The sequence below is a fragment of the Marmota marmota genome, unplaced genomic scaffold (genome assembly GCF_001458135.2).
Source record: "Marmota marmota marmota unplaced genomic scaffold, marMar, whole genome shotgun sequence".
In the NCBI taxonomy this organism is placed as follows: Eukaryota; Metazoa; Chordata; class Mammalia; order Rodentia; family Sciuridae; genus Marmota; species Marmota marmota.
In genome coordinates, this window is record NW_026000108.1 from 40877678 (window position 1) to 40900101 (window position 22424).

The 22424-nt window shown below is 44.0% G+C and overlaps 1 protein-coding gene across 8 annotated transcripts in view; it reads left to right on the forward strand.

Moving 5' to 3' along the window:
- Kit (KIT proto-oncogene, receptor tyrosine kinase) overlaps positions 1 to 22424 on the forward strand; it is a 161680-nt gene that overhangs the window by 71308 nt on the left and 67948 nt on the right. For 4 of the 8 annotated variants that reach the window (XM_048784490.1, XM_048784492.1, XM_048784491.1 and 1 more), the window contains exon 1: positions 11854 to 12008. The exons of the other annotated variants lie outside the window; for them this stretch is intronic. In XM_048784490.1, coding sequence (XP_048640447.1) covers positions 11942 to 12008 — 67 coding nt within the window. In that variant the 5' untranslated portion in view covers positions 11854 to 11941. Of the gene's footprint in view, positions 1 to 11853; positions 12009 to 22424 lie in introns of those variants that run through there. 8 annotated transcript variants of the gene reach the window in all.

The following is a 22424-nucleotide window of genomic DNA, read 5'->3' on the forward strand; positions in this document are numbered from 1 at the left end:
TACCCAATGGAATATTATTCAGTCACAAAGAGGAATGAAATCCTGTCATTTGCAGCAAAAGGAGTGAAACTGAAGGATAGTGTGTTAAGTTAAATAAATCAGAGACAGAAAGACAAGCACCAAGTGTCCTCCTTCATATGCGGAAATTTAAAAAGGTTGATCTGAAAGTAAAACAGTGATTGCTAGGGACAGAGACGGGAGGGGGCAATGGGGAGGGGGTGAAATGGTGGGGAGGGGTGGAAGAGGGGAGGAAGAACATGATAGACGCATGCTATGGGCGTGAATGGAAATAGTCCATGACTATGTACAATTAATATCTACTAAGAAATAAGAAAAACTCTAATGGACCACCACTACCACCACTGCCCCCCCAAAACAAACAATAAACAAACAAAAAAGGAGTTGCTTCCACTACTCTCCCCTTCTCAATAATCAAACTGAGAAAAATACAGAACTCAGATGGGAACCTGAAAGCTTGTGACATCTGAAGTGCATGGTCCTCATACTGGCATGAGCATTTGAGGCTAGTGGCATTGAATGTGACCTAAATACTTACTAATGCCTAAGGTCAATCCAGAAAACTTGATGTAGCTAAATTTGGCAAACGGCAACTTATTTTATTTTTTAAATGATAAGTGCTTTTTTTTAAAATGATAAAATAAATTTAAAATGCTATAAGTAATAACATATTTGAATATAAGTTCAAACAGCACAGGAATGGAGAAATGAGCTCCCTACACAACGCCCCTCCCCCATTCCCAATTTTACCATCCTAGCCAAAGAGGAACAGTTAACAGTTTGGTGCATGTCCTTTTCGAGTTATTTTTATTTACTAGGGAAAGTTACGTAAAATTGCTTGTTTTGTTTTGTTTTTGTGGTGCTAGGGATTGAATCCAGGGTGTTGTGCATGCAAGCACTCTACAAAAAACTGCTTTTCTTTTTTCTTTTTTTTGGTAAAACAGTCAAATTATCCACAACTTTGTAGGATTTAAGTGAACACCTAACCTAATTTGAATCATCCTATACATCTTATTCTGTGACCCCGGCTTTGCCTCTAATGACCCATCTTTAAACTTCATTTGAGCAAATAGAGATCGGTCTTATTTCTCTGACAGCTAACATCTCAAAAAGTATTCATAAAAATAACCTCGAGGGGATGGATTAAGGCTGCAGAGAAGAGGAGAAGCTGATGAGGGTAGAGATGTTGGGAAGATTATCAACATAAGCTAGGTTTTGAAAAATAATTCCTGGTCACCTGAGGTCAGCATGCTCAGAAAGCCCCGTTCTTCCCTAAAGGGCCCAGTGTGCATGGTTTGGAAGCTTCTCAGTGTGCAAACAAAAGAACACTCCAGTCCCATCCCCTTCTCTGGGCTGGATCTGGCTGGCTGGCGTCATTTACCTTCCAGCCACCCAGGGCTCTCCAACTGCTCAGTGTGGGGCTCCGGGCTGTCTGGGAGAGAGGCTGGCTGGCTCCAAGACCCTGGGCTGTAGTCTGCAACTAAGACTAAGTTTTTGTGTTAATAACAAACAGTTAACTTCTTTTCTGATGACTGCTGGAGTCTTCGAATACTACCTGCCCCTCCTAGATTGTTGTCTAGTATAATCTTTCATCATTTGCTATTTTTCATAATAATGCCCTCGGAGGGCAATTTAAGGGGAAGCAGGGCTGGATTTATGGTCAGAAACTTGTGCTTCAATGTCTCCTCCACTGTTTATTAAAACAGATAGATTTGGGCTAAATCACTTATCCTCACTGAGTCACAATTAGTTTTAATAGCTCTCAAATGGGGATAGGAAAAGATGTATCTGTCATCTATTGTGTGCTCAGTGTGGGCCAGGCACACACTTTATTAACTCAGGTACTTGTTATTATAGCCCAAGGAGGTGCAATTGACCTTATTCTCACCCCATTTTACAGATGAGGAAATCGAGGTGCAGAGATGTTAAATAATGCCCAAGATCATGTGGCTAGGGAGGGAGAGGACTGAAAGATGTGCAGTGTATGTAGAGGGATAGAGGCAGGAGCAGGGCTGGGCAAAGTGGTGCACACCTGTAATCCCAGCAACTCAGGAGCTGAGGCAGGAGGATCTTAAGTTCAAGGTCAGCTTCAATAACTTAGAGAGGCCCTAAGCAACTTAGCAAGAACTTGTCTCAAAATAAAATATAAAAAGTGCTGGGGATGGGGTTGGGGTTGTCACTCAGCAGTAGAGCATTCGCCTAGCATGAATGAGGCACTGAGTTCGATCCTTAGTACCATATAAAAATAAACTAAAGGATATTATGTTTACCTACAACTAAAAAGCATTAAAAAAAAAAAAAAAAGAGGGGCTGGGAGGTGTAGCTCAATGGTAAACCACCCCTGGTTCAATCCCTGGTAGCAGAAAAAAAAAATACAGAAATAGGAGTGGCTTTGTCTTTGATGGTTTTGACAGCTCTTCTCCTCCTGACCAGAGCAAAGACTTGGTGAACATGTATTTTTCCTTATTTAACTATTGCCCCAGATCAGAGATCATAAAGTTTTACAGCTGGATGGAACCTCAGAGACTATTAGGGTTAAACTTCTTATTTTCAGACAGGAAGACACTGGGCCCAGAGTGTCTGGGGGACTTGGGCCAGGTTCAGGCTTGTTGAAGATAGTGCTGGCCATAGATTGTGCTGCCTGTGACCCTGTTGCTCCCATGTTTTTCTGCTTTTTGGCTAAATACCATTTAGTTTTGTTTTGTTTTGTTTTGTTTTAAGGTACCAGAGATTGAACTCAGGGCACTTGACCACTGAGCCACATCCCTAGCCCTATTTTGTATTTTATTTAGAGACAGGGTCTCACTGAGTTACTTTTGGGGGTCCTCTCTCAGGGTCTCTCAGCCTCACTTTTGCTAAGGCTGGCTTTGAACTCACAATCTTCCTACCCTAGCCTCCTGAGCCACTGGGATTACAGGAGTGTGCCACTGCACCCAGCAAATACCACAGTTTTTAAGAAGTGTTTATCATAGAAAAAGTTGAACATCTACAATAGTGTAATGGACCCCCGTGTTCACCACCCAGCTTCAACAACCCCTGGCCACTCTTGCTTCATCCATATTCCCACGAGCTCCATAACTCCCTTCTCCATCTCTTCCACCTCTCAGGGGAATGTTTTGGAGTGAATCTCAGACACCATAACATCGCATCATAAACACAGTGTATCTCTAAACTGTAAGAATTCTGTTTTTCATACTAACATAATCCTATTATCACATCTTAAAAAGAGGAATGTTACTTAAAAATGATCAAATATTCTGTCAGGGTTCAAATTCTCCCATTTCCTTCACTATTTCTTAAAAATGGTTTGTAGTAAGTCCTGAACTTTTATCTAGCATAAGAGACTGGAGGATATAGGGGTGGATAAAAATAATTTCTACACTTTTGTTCTGAACAGTTGGTATGAAGTTGGAAACTTAGTACAGTATTAAAATGCAACCAAAGTTCACCATGATGCTCACAAGTTCACTATGGATGCTGAGCTCCATGCCTTCCTCCACCACTTGCTAACCAGCTGACCTCGAGTGAATGATCTGACCTATCCAAGTCTTCCTTTCCTTATCTGTAAGATGGAGCTAATAATAGACCCGCCTCAAAGGGTTGTTTAAAGGAGAAATGCCATAATACAGGCACTTGGATCAGTACATGAAATCTCATAATTACTCAATAAACACTCACTAGTATTATATCCTGACATGGCCATGATCCACAAATAAGCCCTAAAGGCATGTACAATAGAAAGGTGGGTATTTATGGCAATTATTGCCACAAATAATAATGCATAATGATTATTATTATAATGATGATGATGCTTAGGGCCAGAAATTATTTTATATTTAATGTGCAAGTCAATGCTATTGATGTCTTTGTACTCTCTGGGGTTCTCACATACTCTCTCCCTCCAAGTCCCCCTCCAAGCTGAGGTCAGGAGCATTTAGCCCTCTAGCCACATCTCCAAAGTATTTCTTTCCTAAGGGTCCCAATGACTAGAAGAAAGCTCATTCCTAATTGCAATGGGTAGCACTAGAGGGTGACAGTAATCCTGTCTGCTCAGGAAGCCTGCTCATCCTGGAATGCTGAGTTTCTGCCTGTTGTCCCCTTTCACACCCAGAAGTGTCAGTGTAGATGATAAATTATATGATCACCTGCTTACTCTCAAATCAAAATATAGATGTGGGTTTTTTTTTTTTTTTTTTGGTTACCTGGGTTGAACTCAGAGGCACTCAACCACTGAGCCACATCCCCAGCCCTGTTTTGCATTTTATTTAGAGACAGGGTCTCGGGCTGGGGATGTGGCTCAAGCGGTAGCGCGCTCGCCTGGTATGCGTGCGGCCTGGGTTCGATCCTCAGCACCACATACAAAAACAAAGATGTTGTGTCCGCCGAAAACTAAAAATAAATATTGAAAAAATTCTCTCTCTCTCTCTTTAAAAAAAAAAAAGAGAGAGAGACAGGGTCTCACTATGTTGTTTAGCGCCTTGTTTTTGCTGAGGCTGGCTTTGAACTCACAATCCTCCTGCCTCAGCCTCCTGAGCTGCTGGGATTACAGGTGTGCCCAACAACACCCAGCTCAAATGTGTCTTTTCAAAGCGTACATTTTAGAGGTCTTCCTCCATTTATCTTCTTCTCTTGCTCTCCCCTCCCCATGGCCACAAATGCCATTTCCAGAGGCATTTAAACCACTGGAGGCCTGGGAGACAAGCAACCACCAGGGTCTCTTCTGTGGCTGGGAATAGTTTATGGCCCAGCACAGGTAACTAGGGCCAAGGTCCTGTTGGTACCTTTTCCATTGTGGAAATACTGTTTATCACTCAAGAATAAAGGGTGGGCCCTAATTGGAGATCATTTAGTTGCAAATTTTAAATAATTGCACAAAGATTACAAAGTTGGTCCCACCAATCAGGAAACCTGATATATCTCTACTCTTTCTTATGCTAAACATATATTTACTCCTGTTATTTGCTCAAATAGTGGAAACTTGTAGTCTTGGAGTATTTCCTACTCCTCCCTGCAGCAATGCAATGTGACTTCTTTATCAGACCAGAAGGAAAGTGTCAAAAGATGAAAAGGTCTTGGAGTTCACCATGAGATTACCACAGATTTGAATTGTAAGAATTTATAGTAAAAATAATAATGAAAAAAGACATTGGATTTTCTGGGGCCAAAAATAACTCCTGAAGAAATAAAAAAAAATCTAAAATTAAAGCAACCAGATGCATAATTTTCAGTAATTCAGTTTTGCAAATATGTGGTATCCACCGGGTGCATGGCTTTGTTTGGCTCAAGCCTTGCAGAGAGACCCACGGTTGAGTTATAGTGCATTTCCTCAAAGAATTTATTATTCAGTGGAGAGATTCTGACAAGGTTACAAATAATTCTGATATGAGTTCAAGAAAGATGTATGACTGAAGAGGTGTCTGGACCATGTGCTGAGGGGATTTATGGAACTCTGAACGTGACTCTGAAAGTTTAGAAATACTTCTAATTCTGGGAGGCAACATGGGTTTAGACTGGAGGCCCTGCTATTATTTTTCACAGTGCCCGCTGTAGGAGGTTCCCAGGAAGCAGTCACTGAGGACGACTGTGACAAAGCCATCTTTTAGTATCATATTTTTAGTGTGCATGTGTGATTGTAGAGCTTTTAAATTGACCCTACACACTTTTCCCATTTCTCACTAGACTGTTCTTCCTTTAGATGTCTTGTGTGTGTGTGTGTGTGTGTGCGTGTGTGTGTGTGTGTGTGTGGTGCTGGGGATTGTCTTCAGGGCCTTGTGCATGCGAGGCAAGCACTCTACCAACTGAGCTATGTCTGCCTTTTTAAACTCCCTTCTCCTTCCAGGTCTTCAAGTGCCTTCATCTCAGGGTGGCTCAGGCCTCCTTGATTTCCCCCTTTGGCTTCTCGGCATCCTTCCTTATAGCACGGAACTTAAGAGTTTTTCAAGGAATAAATCCTTGGTCCATTTTTTTTCTTTTTCTTTTTTTTTTTTTTTAACGTTTAATGCAGTCTAAATTCTGGTTCCACAGAGTCTGAGTGTGGGGTATGAGAGCCCATGTTTAAATTCACCAAGACCTCTACGTTTAACTAGGGAAGTGAGATGTCTGATAACTAAGCACAGGGACTGCAAAGTCAGCCTGCCAAAGGTTCAGGTTCTGATCCTGTTTTATATTTTGTGCGAGCTACGTAATTTCCTTGTGCCTCAGTTTCCTCTGAAATGTGAAGAGAACAAGGACACCTACCTGGTAGAGATATTGTAAGGATTAAATGAATAAATGTACGTGAAGAATTTGGAATAATGGTAAGCCTTGTCAGTTCTTATTACAATTACCAACTCCCTTTGTTGGTTTTGTTTGCTTGTTTGTTTGATGCTGGGGATTGAACCCTGGGCCTTGTGCCTATTTGTTTATGTTTGTACTGGGCATTGAACCCCGCCCTCTACTGCTGAGCTACACCTCCAGCTCACATTTTATTTTGAATCAGGGTCTCACTAAGTTGCCCGGGCTGGGGCCCTGTTGCCTCAGTGTCCTGAGCTGCTGAAATTACATGCATGTCACTATTTTGTGCCAACTTATAGATCTTACTTGGTTTTACTTTCCATTCTAGTATCAGGCAGCACTTAGGTCCATAAAATAGAATATATGTTCCAATAAGCCAAGCAGAGGAGGTTGATTTTATAGACAGAAAAGGGATGAAGAAAGCAAAAACAAAACAAATAAAACAATACAAAAAACCCAGAGTGGTCATTTCAGAGTTTCTTCCCTTGCAAGGCAGGACAGGAAGACAGAACATAGAAAAATAACTAACTGGTTAATATCAGATTAGTTCAAGTTATCTTTCTGTGCTAAAGAATTGCATTATCATCCTGATTGAAACTGGCCTAAATGGGAAATTTGGCGGTCATCTCTCTTTTTCTAGACAGGTCACATGAGCACCTTAGTTTCTGGTTGGTGGCAAAGAACATTAGCATGAATGACTCCATTTTGATTTTTAATCTAGTCTTTTCAGCTAGTGCAGGAGCCTGGTCCAAAACACCGGCTTTCTGTAAATCTTATTTATCCTGCCTGCCGTCATATGTGGGTATTCCCCAAGAATGACTTCTGTTACGTGCTTTCCTTGTAATGAGGCTGCAGGCACCTCTCTTTGACCCAACCCTATGCCAATCCATGAGTATCTCAACACAGCCAGTTCAACTCCAAGTCCTTGCCCCCCACTCCCAACCTACCTCTGTGTCTTGTTGGGGCTGTGGGGGTTGTGGACAGGTAGTGCACATCAGGCCGGGCCACCATCCCAGAGCCCCTCTTCCCACTCAACCTCCACAACATGGTGGTTGCTGACCAAGGCCGGCAGAGTTTGTGTAGCATCCTTTCATTTCCCAGTCTCACCATTCTATCTGCTCAGACTTCACTCAGTCCCCTTGATCCTGTCAATCACTGCTGTGGCCTCCTTACCATTTTCTGCCTGCTTCAAGTTTTGCCCCTTTCAACTTATCCTTCAGTGAGCTTCTCCACTATCTTCCCCAAATATAAATCTTTCACCATCCAACCCCAGCTTACTGGGATTGTCCGTTAGCCATTCTCCATTGTCCAAGGACGAAATTCGCAATCCTTGGCATAGAAAGGTTCTTGTCCCTGTTGTCTCAATCTTCTTCCCCAAGCCCCTTTCCGACCTGGGCCACACACTACTCTTCCTCAGGTTCCTCAGCCTGTCTCTTGCCTCTAGTGGTTTCCATGGGTACTTCCATTGCTCTGTTTTCCCTTCTCTTCCACCTGATCCTTCAGAATCCAGTTTCCACTTCTTTGGGGAAGCCTCATGAGGCTGCTGCTCTAGGTTCAAACAGTTCCCTGTGCACAGCTGTCAGAGAACTAAGAGCAATCCAATCTTTGTTCCTTTATTCGTCCTTCCTCTTTCTCTATAAATCCTACAAGGGCAGCATCTTTGTATTCCTGGCTCTTAATGTAGTTCATCTGGCTCATAGAAGGTGTTCAATAAATACCAAATGAAAGCCAGAATGGAGACCATATATTATGACCTTTCATGCTCACAATCCATGAGGTGGTAATCTGTAGCATGTAGTCTTACAGTGAGAATCATATTTTCATTTTAACTTCATGAACAAAAGACTTTCAGATGATTACAGACAAAACAAGGACTATTAAACACCAAAGGAAGAGGCAAAGGATGTGGAAATTTCACCTTCTGTATAGGAATTTCACCTCTAGCAATCCATTCAAAGTAAATAGAGGTAGGCAAGTTTTATTCACCAGGATGCTCATCCCCAAAACATTTATGATAGTAAAAAAACAAAACAAGAAACCAATAGAGAAATGATTAGATATCTAGAACGATGGTACACCCATACAATTGAATATTATACTGCCATTGTACCTCATGCTTCATAGAATTTTTATTGACTTGGGACAATGCTCATGTCACTATTAAAGAAATATGGGTTGAAAACTAAAAATATTGTAAGGTCTTAAATTATATAGAGCAAAAATCTCTTATATGTATGTGGAGAAAACAGATTCGAAAGAACACTTTGGCATTTATATCTTTGGTGATTTTTATTTTGTTAATTTTTGATATTTTCCAAATTCCTACAATTAGCACCTTTACTTTTACAGTTAGATATAAATGTTTTTTCAAGTAAGAGATTTTGACTGTGTGAGACTGTAGTAAACCTTTCCTGCTATGTTTGTGCAGCATTATTGCTGCTTCTTCTGGTAAAGGGACCTCAATTTTTCTTTGGGGACCTGCTTCTCCCCAACTTAGGCCACATGGTATGGATAAAGTAGACCTTTAACCTGGGCTCCCTTGGGGTGGGCACGTGGCCCATACCTAGTTAATCACATTCATCCCTTAGTGGATAGTTCTGGATGGGCATGTGATTTAAGCCAAGCCAGTAAGACTCAGTTTCAGTACTTTAATTGAAGATCTTTCTGGGGGTAGAAAAACTCCCTCCTGCCCCACTAGTGAGCCATAAGCCTAGAGCTGCCTGAATGCATATAAGGACAGAAAAGCAAAACAGAAAAGTTTGGTAAGGGATGGGGATAGAGAAACACACACACACACACACACACACACACACACACAGCCTACTCTTCAATTCCTGATGACATTTGAGTTCTTAGGTCCAGGAATATCTGAAACATGATCATCCCTGGGCTTTCCAGTTATAGGAGCCAATACATTCTAGGTTTTTTTGCTTGCTTAAGTCAGTTTCAACTGTGTTTCTACAAGTTGAAGTCAAGAGTCACTAAAACAATTATCAAAACAACAGAATATATAAGGTACAATGTATGAGTCAAGAGGACTATCACAGAATACAGTGCAGGACTGATCAATATATCCTACCTAGATAGAAAACATTTCCACCTTTGCAACTGCTCTGCAGGACAGCGCTAATCTATAACATGGCTCATTCCCATAGCACTGCACTAATAGCACCTTAAACACAACTTCTTTCAGTACAAACTAGGCAGGGGGCATTATTAAAATAGCTAACAACCCTAAAAGCACAGGTACTGGAGGCTCTCTGCTGTGCTCAGCATTAAACCTGTAATTGCTGGATCTAAACAGACTTGAGTGGATTAGGGTTGGGGAGCACCTAGAAGTGGCCTGCAGATGGCTTTTTAAATAACACTACAAAAGGATTTCAATATGCTATCAGCCAGTATGGTCAAGTTGGCTGAATGCATGCTGTTAGCAGATATTATAGTTTCTTATTTGGGTGTCTGTTTTCCCCATCAGAATGTGAGTTTCCCTAGGCTGGGACTTAAGTCTTATTCATTTTTGTAGGTCTTGGTGCCCTCCTGGGTGCTTAATAAATGTTTGCCGCATGATAAATAGGAATGAAAGCCCAGCATTCTATAACTCCCTATTTGGCTTTTTTATTTTTCCTGATAGAAGTTTCTTGCCTAGAATTAAATTGCACTATGGTCTCTTTTTACCCTCTCTTCTGAAGATGTTATCCTCTCCAATATCAGTTGATTGAAGAAGAAAATTGTAATTTCTCTCTCTCTGGTATAATGTTGATATTTTAACTCATAGTGATTTTTTTTTCTTATGACAAAATGGATTTAGAAATAAATCAAGATCCCAGAAACTTATGATTTCTTTGGTATCTTTAAACCTGTCATCCTAAGAAACACAGGTGTGGTCTGAGGATCCCCCACAGCTGTATGACTTGAACCATTTACTAGTACATTAGGGTATGGGTTCCCATATCTCACACTAAGGATTGTGAAGGCAGGGCCCACATCTATTAACAATAGTCCCTCAGTGCCTACCTCCTCCTTGCTGAGCAGTACTTAAAAATGCTTGTTGAATGAATAAATAAAATCAACACATTTAAGGAGAGGCAATGACACACACTGATCATTCCATCATCTTTTAGAACTGAAATATCTTAAGTGATTAGCTTTAAAAATCATTTTTTTTCTTAATCTAGCTAGGTCCTAGCAATATCCAAAAGGACAGCTCAATATTGAACAGAGTGGAAGAGCTGGGAAATTATAAATTTTGGATGATACTTTTAAGAGACTAAGTTATACCATCTTTTTCTGATGAGCATCTCCCTTTTAATTTTTCCTTTCTTAAATTCTCTGGGAGAGAATGTTTTATTATTTTATCAGAATCTATGGAGGCAAAGCTCATCATGCCCTGAAAAGATCTTAAAATAAGGGCACAAACTTGGGATCCCACTATTAGCTATGTGATCTTGGGCTTCCTTTAGAATAATAAACATATCTGCTCTACCTATTCCACCAAACTGTTGTTGTGAGCATTAATAAGAGGGTAAGGGAGAACTATAAACCCTTATTCAGATACTGTTGTTTCCTTCCACTTAAGGAGTGCCACGATGAGCAAGTGTGTAAAGCACCTCCTAGGCAGTGAAGCCTGGCTTGAGAGAGCCACTTTACTTTTGTTTCTAAGCTAAAGCAGCCAAAAGGAACGCAGGATTTCCAGGTCTGTAACTGTCATCTGATACAGTGGCAGAGAAACAGTACAGAACAGAATGGAAAAAAATAAAATAAAGGAAAGAAAAAGAAAGGTGCCCAGAAGTAAAGTGACTTAAAAACCGGAGATCTCTGTAAACTCCACAAGGCGCCCCTCCCAACTCCACCGCCCAGTCTCCAGAAGTCTCAGCAGGAGCTTGCTGGGCGGAGGCCATACCGACCAATAGAAATCAACTGTGTTCTTACAGGTTACGGAGCAGGTGGAGAAACTGAGCAGGTGGAGAAACTGAGCATGAAGAATTACCTAAACCCCGGCTCAGCTTTTTTACCGCGGTGCCAGGCGCCACGCGGGACGCCCCCCACCCCCTTGACTAACTGGAATGGAGAAGAATGTTGGAACCCATTTCCTAAGCCCTAGCTCCCTAATTCCAATCCTCGCACCACCACCAACAACAACCGGGGTCCAGCCTCCTCCTTCCCCAGCAGGCTCGAGGGGCGGGCGGCCAACCTTTATTGTCTAGGGAGCACCTGCCAGGTGGCAGGCCCTTGCCCTAATGCGCGCGTGGTGCCGGGCTTCACAAAGCGCGCGGGCAGCACCGCCCTTGACAGGAGCCACCTCGGGCGGGCTAACCACTTCACCAGGGAGGATAGGTGGAGAGATGCAGAAGCCTGGGGGTCGAACCCGCGCGGGCCCTCCCTGGCCGGGAGGGCACAGCCCTTCGGGATTAGCACGTCAAAAGAGCAGGGGCCAGACGCCGCCTGGAGGGAGCAAGACCCAGGCGGGGAGGGAGGGGAGGCCGAGGAGGGGAGCCGAGGAGGGGCGTGGCCGGCGCGCAGGGGGAGGGCGCTGGAGGAGGGGCTGCTGCTCCGCGCTCGCGGCTCTGGGGGCTCGGCTTTGCCGCGCTCGGTGCACTTGGGCTAGAGCTGGAACGTGGAACGGAGCTCCGATCCCAGCGCAACCACCGCGATGAGAGGCGCTCGCGGCGCCTGGGATTTTCTCAGCGTCCTGCTCCTCCTGCTCCACGTCCAGACAGGTGGGAGAGCACGGGGACCTTCGGGCCGCGACCCCCCGGCGCAGCCTGTGTCTCGGAGGGATTGAACACGCTGGGGTGCATCTAGAGAGGTGGCTGCCGGCCTTTCAGTACCCGTGCGTTCTGGTCTCCAGGAAGATTCTAGGCGGACCCTGGACTCTCCTGCGTCTTACCTCGCTCACCTGGGCGAGGAGCCCCGAGCTGCCGCTGCTGGTTGTCGGGCGCTGAGCCGGGGGTCTTACGCGAATGGGAGCTGCCGAGGGGTTTAGGCGTGAGCGAGGCTGCAGGCTGCGGACGAGTTTGGGTTTGCTTTTGTGCCGACGGTGCGCGGGTGGCTGAGGCGGGCGGTTCACGGGTCGCACGGAGCGCGTTATCTCGCCTCGCAAGGCGCGGCCGCAGCTTCCTTTTGTTAAAAGTTGCGTGTGTTTGACCAGCGCACCGCAGGACCGGCCCGCAGCTCCTCCAGCGCACCAAGGGCAAAGTTGGAGAGCCCTTTCTTTGCTATGCGGTTGCTGATTTCTAACCGCGGGCGTTCTTTGTGCACAGAGCAGGGGACTGACCCGCTGCTGCCCCTGCTACGCGCGGCGCCACCGTGGAGACGAGTCGAAGGCAGCGGCGCTTCCCAGGCGCCCGGCTATAAATTTACCAGGGAAGCGCGGCGCGCTGCTCTGGGGCGGGACCCGCGAGCCTGGAGGTGGCGGCGAATGGGACAACTTGGGATGGGCGTGTGGCAAGCAGCCGCTAGGTTGCAGACTTTTTGCTTTTATAAACCCTGTTCTGGAGGCTCGTCCCTTTCTGCAGCGGTGTCGTTTTGTTTCTGCCACGCGCCGAGGAGCGGCTGCAGGCAGAGCTGGGCGACTGCTTCTCCGGGGAGGCACACAGCGCGCTGGGACTCTGGAGTCTCAGACCCCAGGTCTCTCGCGCGCCCAGCCAGAGCGCGTTACTGACCTGATCAGGCTCTGGAAGCCCTTCGTCCCGTTGATCGCGCACAGTAAAAGCAGGTGCCCGTTTTCTTAAGCAGTTCTGAGATTCAGGACACCCCCTCCCACGTGATTGCTGTACCCAGGGCTGCCTGAGGTGGGGGGTGGGGGGTGGGAGATGGAGTGGAACTTCCTGCATATTTCACTTGGTTCTTCAAGCTGTTAGGAAAATCCAGTTATATCCGCGCGGGAACTTGGATCTGAAGGTGGAGGAGGATCTGCAGGCTCCGGCAGCCTCTCAGATTCCTGCCTCCCTTCCCATTTCTCCAGGTGTCGCTGGTGCACGCGCGTGTGCGGGTTGCTTGACTAGTAGTCCCTGAAGCCCTGTTATCTGCCAGGTCATTTTAAAACAAAAATAAAATAAAAAAACGTTTAATGTCACCCCGATGATGTTAAAGGATAGGAAGTGAGTTTACGCTGGAATCAAGCCCTATCGCAATGAGCTGTCGCGAGTAGAACACTGGTCAGTTTCTCCCTGAGTCTCCCAGCTTCCCGCCCCGCTCTCCGTGGGCGAGCAGAGGGCTTCCCTGTGGGAGAAGAGAGGCCTTGCACCTGGACCCCTGAGCCTTAGGAGGGATCACCAGGGGTCACCAGTGAGTGTGTGGATTATTTGGTGGATTTGATTGCTTACCTTAAAATGAGCCTCTAGGTTCTATTTTTTTTTTTTTGCTTTGTCCTTTATAATTTCATTAAAGGTATGTGAACTAGACCCTAGTGATAGTGGACACCAGAAAAAAATCATACTAATAAGACCATTACCTTTTAAAACACTAAATAAATCTTTGGTTTTCTTCCTTGGGCTCCATGTAGCCTACTCTGACAGCTTTTTAGCAAAGGGATTTTTTTTTTTTTTAACCACTGAGCCAAATTTCCAGCTCTTTTTTAAATTTAGATTTTGAGACAAGGTCTCACTAAGTTTCTTAGGGCCTTGTTAAGTTGCTGAGGCTGGCTTTGAACTCGGGATCCTCCTGCTTCAGCCTCCGGAGCCATTGGGATCACAGGCTTGGGCCACCCTGCTGGCTGGCAAAGGGAATTTTAAGGTGTGTCTCCTGGAGAGCAGCATGGTGTAGCTCCCAAGCTTGCTCTGCCCCTCCAGTTCTTGTCTCCTTTTCTCTGCCATTCACTGCTCCTGTGCCCTTGGGCAGGTCATTTACATTCTGGGGAGTTCAGTATCCTCTGGAGTGCTCCTGCAAGGCTTCCTGTCATGAAGGCTCTTTCCCGTCCAGAATGCTCCTCTCTGTTAGGATTGTAGGTTTGGCATTCTTTCTCAACTGGTTCCCTGATCACTTCCTGCTTCTGTGAAATTCCCTGCCTCTCCTGGTCACAGGGACCTTTCGGGCCTTTTGAGGCACCCTACTGCTCTGTCCTTGGCTAAGCAGGGAATTGTGGTTTATGTTGCCTGCATTCAAATCCCACAAGCTCTCCTACATTGTTCTTGTAATGCCCTCCCCGCCCCCCCATGGAGTTTACAGCTCTCAGTGCCCAACAGGATGAACCTGCAGGCGCTAGTGAATCAGACCTCTCCTGTTCCTGCAGGTGTGAGCTGGAGTCACCCTCACACCTGGGCATAAGGCATTCTGGATTATTTTCCTGCTAGCCACGATATCATTTTGTAAAGGGACCCAGACAATTTGCTTCTCCCGGTTTTTGTCTTTCCCCATCCATCCACACACCCTTTTCTCCCTTAACTTTATAAATCATTGATGCTGTGCTTTTGCAACATGCTTTCTGATGTGCTTTAAATGTCACATTACACGTGCATTGTACCTAGTTGTTGCTCTGTGATTGGAAACTGTGCCCCATGCCCTGTGCAGACAGTTTGGCAAAAAGCCTGCTGTTTCCTGTCCGCTCAAGCCCAGGAGGTAGTACCATTTCTGCCCCTACTATTTTACAACTGGAGAAACTGACTGAGGATAAGTCAGTTTGCCTAAAATAATCCATCAGTGGAGGAGCCTGAGATCAGCTCCATATGCCTGACTACATATCCATTTACATGGCTCGCCAGAATCTGTTGTAAACTAACATTCATGCCAACATGTTTAATGAGTGCTTACTATGTACCAGGTGTTGCTAGAGGTTCTGGGAGGACAGGATGACCAGTTCTGATGAAGAAAGCCTGGGATTACCTGTGGTGTAGCATTTGAGTTAGAGTGTTCTCATTTTAAGGGAAATATTTACTCTGGGAGGATTCATTTATAGCTCCCAGCAGGAGAGGTGTTTGACCCTGTGGTTTGAGTTAACAGCAAAACTGTTCCATTTCAGTTAGGGTCCCTCAGAATGGAAAATAGGCTCTCTCTCTCAAGTGATTAAGTCAGTTGAAGTCCACCCCCCCAACTCCCAAAATAAAAATGCCTTTAGCATTCTCTACTCGTGCATACTTGTGAAAGAGAAAGCCCCCAATAATGGCTGATACCACTGTTGTTTACCCCCAAGGAGCACGAGGAGATAAAATGACAATTTACCACTCATTGCCTTTCTTCTCCCAGAAGAAGTTCTCACCAAGAATGTGCCAGGTATTTTCTGGGCTTCCCTTGTAGCACATCCATGTACAGATGTTGTTGTGGTGATGAATTTTGCTGCTGTTGTTGACAGCCCGTAGAAGTTACCCTTAGGATTTTGACTCATTTCCTCCAGTCTCCTCCAGCTGATTAAAGAAGGACAGGAGGAAATGAGGCAAATGAGCCATGGTGTCCTGAGCGGAATTCTCAGAGCTGGACCGCAGCGCTGGACCCCTTAGAAGTAGTGGACGGCGCTGCAGCAGCATTTTTTTTTTTTTTTTTGCAGAATGAATTTAGTCGAAGAGTTGGCAGGCGAGGATGTGGGAAGTGCTTTATTTTGCTGCATTCGTGTGTGGTAACTTTTCAAAAGTGGGATTAAAAGACATTTGCAGGAATCCAAGTATGCTAAATTTCATATGCAGTTTCAGTAACTCGAATAGATATTTTCACGGCTGCAAACCCAGAGTGAGGAGGGACTTGGAAGGGAATTAGCAGAGGCAAAAGTTTGAATTGAAAGCAAATCCATTGCAAATCTTTGTTGAAAGTAGAGAGGACTTGTAGTAAGCCTGGACTAGCACCTCTGATTTCTGACATTTTGGGACGTGATCATTTTTTTGACTTAAGACTCCACTGCGTAAAGAGCAGTTTTAAGTCAACAGCCTGTGGGCATATTTGTTTAGCTCCCAGGATGCTTTTAAAGAAAACATTGAGTCAGCCAGGTGCGGGGGTACCTGCCTGTAATTCCAGCAATTTAGGAGGCTAAGGCAGGAGGATTGGAAGTTTGAGGCCAGCCTCAGCAACTTAGACTCTGACTCGAAATAAAAAGAACTGAGATGTAGCTCGGCAGTAAAACGCCCCTGGTTCAATACCCAGTACAAAAACAAAAGACAAAAACCAACATTGAGACAATATTTACCAATCATCTAGAGAATTTTTATTATGGTTTCCAATTCTCTGTCTTCTTGACAATTGAAGAGTGGCTCCTTAGAGTAATACCTATACTTTTGTGGTTGCTTTAGACTCTGTTGCTCTCTACTGCCAGCCCTTGGGCATTTTGCACCGGGTCCTGGTGAATGTAAGCAGGACCAGGCAGGTGCCAGTGGAGGAAGTAGCATGGGTAGCCGGTCTTACATTAGTCTGGCGGCTCAGGGCTGGAGCCTTGGAGCAAGTTGCTTAACCTTTCTGAACTTCATTGTTTTATGCTAGTTTGACCACTTAACTTGCTGTGTGGACTTTGGATGAATTACTTAACCTCTCTGTGCCAGTAAATGTGTTGCTACATATAAAGCTTTGAGAGTGGTGGCTCATAGTACATGCTAAATATATGTTAGCCATAATTATTATCTGTAAAGAAGGAATTTTTTTTTTTATCTAAGATGGCAATAATGCCTCCTCTTAATATGGCTGCCCTAAAGATGAGAAGGATTCTTATAAAGGCGCCTGGAATGGGAGATACATCTAATGAATGAATGAATTCCTCTAGTGGATAGAATTTGATTATTTCCCTTTATGGATCCTTCTATATTGGTGCCAATAACTAGTAACCTGACAGCTTTTAAAAGGAAATAATCTCTGAATTTTGATATAACAGTTGAGTTTTATATAGCTTTCGATGTTAACAGTTGGCAGTTCCTGGTCTTAGAGACTGAACAGATCTTAGACTCCCCCTCTCCCTCCAGGAAAAAATCCCCACACATCTCAGAAGATTTCACCAACAAAATTATCCGCACCTGATAATTTTCCCATTCATCTTAGGCGTTACCCTTCAGACTTTTCCCATTCATCTTAGGCGTTACCCTTCAGACTTGCATTTTGGTCTTGAGGAACTTTCCTTAGATGTCTTCTGATGCAGACCTTGACAGCTAGGTTTTCAACAGTTTTGCAAAATTCTAAGATCTAAGCTAAATTATATTATTCGGGACACGTGGCATCAGAGTGAAGAGCTTGGTTTCTGAAATCGACCACCTGGGTTTTTCCATCTCACTTCTGGCCCTTGCCAGCTGTGTAATCTGGGACCTGATGCTTAACACCCGCTCCCTGCTTAGGCTTCATTTTCTCAGCTGTGAAATGGGACGGCTGCATCCTGCTCCTGGCGGGGACTCAGTAAGATTCTGCAGGTGACAGGCTGTAGGCTTGGAGCTCCTTGCAGAGGAAGTGGGTAGAATCCACTGATGTTCTTAGGTTCCTCTTTCGGCTTTGTCTCTTAGAAAACATTTGGAAATGTTAAATCAGATTATGGAGGGTATTTTGTTTGTTTGTTTTTGGTGTTACTATGAAACTTACACCTAGCTTTTCCGAAGTTCAGAGTTTAGTGATAATTGTGCACTAACTTTTTATTTTTAGCCAACTTTCCACCAAAGGGGATAGAGAGTGTGGGGATAAGATTTGGGGGAGGGTGAATCTGGAAATACCATTTTCTCCAGATGGGTAGCTCGTCTAGGGTTCTGAACCTTGTTCCCTTATGTAAAGTGGCTTTGAAGACATTAGGAGAGTAAAGTGCTTGTCCTCGGCTGCTCTCCCAGGATCCAGAGACTGAGCTGAATTGGCTCAGGCACCCAGGGGTGCCCAGTAGATATTGCTTCAATGGCTCTCCTGTTCATCAGCAATTGAGCTGCATTTTGAACATAATAAATGCTCATTAAACATTTTGAATTCAGCTTAATGAAACTTTATCAATCCTGAGCCTGGGTCCTTCCAGGGACCACAGGTATGGGCTAGAGTTAGGGGGACAGATACACAGGACTTGGTGGCATAGGTGGGAAGGGCTTTGGATGGGATTTTAAAAGAGAGGTGCTCAAGTCTTGGCAGGTGTTAATATAGACCACACATCAGTACAAGTGTCCATGTGGGAGATAATATTTGAGATTAATTTCTGCACCTTAAAGGAAGGAGTGTCCATAGTTGAAGCTTCAATTGGAAAAAAGCCACCGAAACATAGAGCAAGTCACATTAGAGTCCTCCTGGAAACTTGTCAGACCTTTGAGTTGGTGAGATGGCTGGGGTTCAGGAATTGGAGGGGAAGAAGCTGGGAAGGTCGACTCCTGATTGGCCTATAGGAGCCGTGGCATGGGGGATATTTAGTGTTGAATTTGGTCCAGATTATGAAGGCTTTGAAGTTCATGCCAGCGTGACCCAGGAGCAGGGTCACTATTCCAGGGCCTTCTGCTCTACGGTTCTGTCCAGTTCAGCACATTCTACAGCCGGCGTCACGGTCTGGGACATGCAATGCCAAGTCCTATCCCCAAGCTTGGGACATTCCCTTGCTGTGGGCAGTCTAGACTAAGGAAGATTCTTTTTCTTCTTTTAAATTTTAAAAATTTTGGTAAAAATGCACACAACCCCAAATTTTATCTTTTAACCATTTTTAAGCTTAGAGTTCTGAAGCCTTGAGTACATTTGCAATAGTTGTGCACCCCATCTCTAGAACACCTTGTCTTGCAAGATTGAAACTCTGTATCCATTAAAGAACAGCTCCTTCTTCCCCACGGGCTCCCAGCTACTCATGTCTGTCTCTGAATTTGGCTATCCTAGTTACCTAGTAGAAGTGAAATTGTACAGTATTTCTCAGAAATTTTTCTAACTGGTTTATGGTGTAAGCTTGTCAAGGTCCTCAAGAATCATCTGGGATATGAGGTCAGAATTTCCTTCTTTTTAAAGGCTGAGTAGGATTCCACTGTATGTACATACCACCTTTTGCTTCTCTGTTCATCCAATGATGGGTACACAGGTTAGTTCCCCCTATTGGTGATTGTGAGGAATGCTGCTATGAGCCTTGGTATATGTGTATCTAAGAGAAAGTTCTGGAGGGGGCTCCTTTAGGATGACTAACATGAAGGTTGATTACTTTGTGTTGGTGGGGACCTGGGCAGAAGGACGTCAGTCAGGCTCTGCAGACTGTCTGGTGGAAGGCATGGAGGCCTGGGTGTGGGATCTGGGGATTATCAATAATTATGCCTTAAGTGTATACCAGTCCTATGATGTTAAGAATCATCTTCGTGGAAAAAAACTCATGGCGGGAAGGCCATCTTGCATGTTTTTCTTTACATGAGACCTTTTTTGGAAAGGTGTTTTTTTCTTAGAAAATAACATGGAGATTTGGGTGTCAAGGAGGACATAGAGTTGATAGAAGCTTTGGGAAATAGGTCTTTTGGAGACAACTTCAAGAAATGGAATTTAATAAGACCGGAGAAGATAAGGTGTGGGAAGGTTTAGTGAATGACAGTCTTCAAATAGTTCTAGTGTGTGACGGAAGAGTGGGGCAGAGGCAAGAAGGGTGTCCCAGAAGAAAATCCCCACCCCCCAGGAAAAATTTCTTTAATCAGAAGGGTTGGAATTGACTTTGTTGCATTACTAGAGCTGGTTATAGGGTCTTTACTGGAGATATGAGGAAAGCCAAATAATTGTCATTTTGAAACCGTGAGGTCCTGCCCAACACAATTGGTTTGATGACCTTTCAAGGACCTGTCTGAAATCCTTTCTGAATAATTTGGAGACGAGAAAATAACCAGCGTTTTTTTCTTTCCTCACTCCCTTGGCTCATAAATGCTGTGTCCGACTCTCAACAATTTTTGGCTATATTGAAAATAGCCAATATAGAACGTACAGCCTAAAAATAGGTTATTGATCTTTTGGGGTGGGGGACCTAACCACAGAATAAATTGTGCACTGCAATAGCTTAAACTGAGTGTCAAAGACAAGTCAAAGGAAGTTTGAGGTCCCCAGGAATCCGTGGGCTATTGTTTAGAGAATGGTGTGTACACCGCTGTGTCAGGTGGGACAGTCTGTAAGGATGAAGAAGAGGGGGGATAAGCCAGGGCCTCTGTTCCCTTGATTGCTCAGGGGTGGGTCATTCCCTGAGTGGTTTACCCACCACTCTCACTTCCTTCCCATCTGTCCTTTCCCTTTGATCATTTCATGGTCAGGTTCAATGACATGCATTAGATCAGTGGGGGAAGATGGTAGAAACGAAATTGCAATTCAGCAGCCTCTGGTTGGTGATGTTGTTTTACCTGTTTCATCAAAACACGTGGCCATGTGTGAGATGGCCTAGGATCTATGGGAGGATCAATGCTTGGTAGTTGCTAATGTGATGATGCCATTGGTAATAAAATTTAGCTAACAGTCTGGTCCTGTTCATTACCATTGCACAAGAGGACGCAGGCATCCCTTCTTGGGTGGAATGGCTGATTCAAAGGAGGTGATGGGACCTGAGAGAAATCTTGAAGAGTGGAAGGGGATTGGGGCAAGGGGATGAGCAAAGACAGAGGGTGAGAGTTAGCAGGAAGGCCCCTATAGAAGGACTTTCTGGAGAGAGTGTTACACAAGGTGAGATGGGATTTTTAGAGCACCTGGATTTTTATTTTTCAGTAATTGAGGTATTTCCTGCAGTGCCATTATGTGATGAGATTTTCATAAATGTAATCTGGTGGAGTAGATGCTTATTCAGAGAAATGTCTTTAAAAAATGGAAAAGCCTGCATCTCACTTCTGCACGTAATTACGTATGTTGCATGTACAATGCAGATTCTGTATGAAGATGTTCTGAGTTTTAAGTCCAGGGCTAATTATGCTCCTCTTCTTTCCTACCTTCTGTCCCCAGCCCCAGCCAAGATTAGAAAGATTTCTGGTCCTGATATATGATTGTGGTGATAGATCACCTCTGATTCTTTGTTTTATTAATAGATTTTTAAATCTTTAATAAAATGATAAATGCAGTATGTAGCAGGCTTTAAAAGCCTTATTTATGTCAATTCATTTGTTCAAGCCTAGTGACAGGAAGGCCCCCAAACCTTGATAAGGGTCCTGTGTGGGCTGAGGCACTTTGCATTTTTGTTCCTGATTCCCCAGGCCATCCTGCATTGGGGGCGGTGGTGGGGTCCTGGTGGTGGCCCTCCCCAGAATAGACAATGTTTGGAGGAGGAGGTGCCTGTTTGTGTTGGGCAGAGTTCTGTCCCTTAAGGAAGAGGGTCATGGATGACAGTTGTCTGGGAATGCCTTGTTCTTGACCAAATGGGGGTGGGGGAGATGGAAATACAAAACAGGAGACACCCTGATTCCTTTACATTTTGTCTTTAAGTTATTTAGTGAGAGGAAAGATCCAGCTTCATTTGGGGTTGCCCCTGGTGACTCATGTTATTTCAAAGGATGTTAAAAAAATTCCTAAACAAACTGGGACTTCCAATAATTTGCATATATTAGCCCCTGGATACTCTTAAGCACAGGAATTGCTTGACAGAGCTGAGAACAAAGGATGTCATCACAAAGAACTTCCAAAGTGAATGTGTCTCTTTATTGGAAGGAAGTATATATAGAAAGGAATCCGTTGTAGATACTGGCTTCTGAAAATAGTATTTACTGGAGATTTTAGGGGTGTGGCAGGTAGCTGGTGGTGCTGGCTGTTACTGTGTGTGACCAGTGTATGTTTGAAAAGAAAATGAGACTGTTTAAAAAAAAAAAAAATCTTGAGAATTTTAGTTGGAATAAAGGCAATACGGGCACTTTTAAAGCAATACAATTTTTAGCTTGTAAGATATTTTAAATGCATTTCCATCCTAATTTTCACAATGTAGATTTCCCTCCCTTACGGCTGATGTACCTTGGAAAGAGTTTCAATTTAAGAAATGGGTGATATTTAGTTGGCTGGTGAAACACTTCATGGACTGGTTTTTCCAAATTTCTTTTTTGTCATTGTTAAATTAATTTTAAATCTAAAATTAGGTTATTAAGATAGCCAACGAGAATGTCGAATGGAGATACTCAAATGTTTTTCTGTTTGTTTTAGTAAAGTCTATCTACTACGGGGAAATAGTAGATGAGTTTTTAGCTGAATCAAAAGCTTCACTTTAATAAAAGAGAACTCCTCCACCCCATTTTTTTTTTTTTTAAATAAACTAACATATGTAGAAGGGTTTGTGAGGCTTTTTTTTTTTTTTTTTTTTTTAA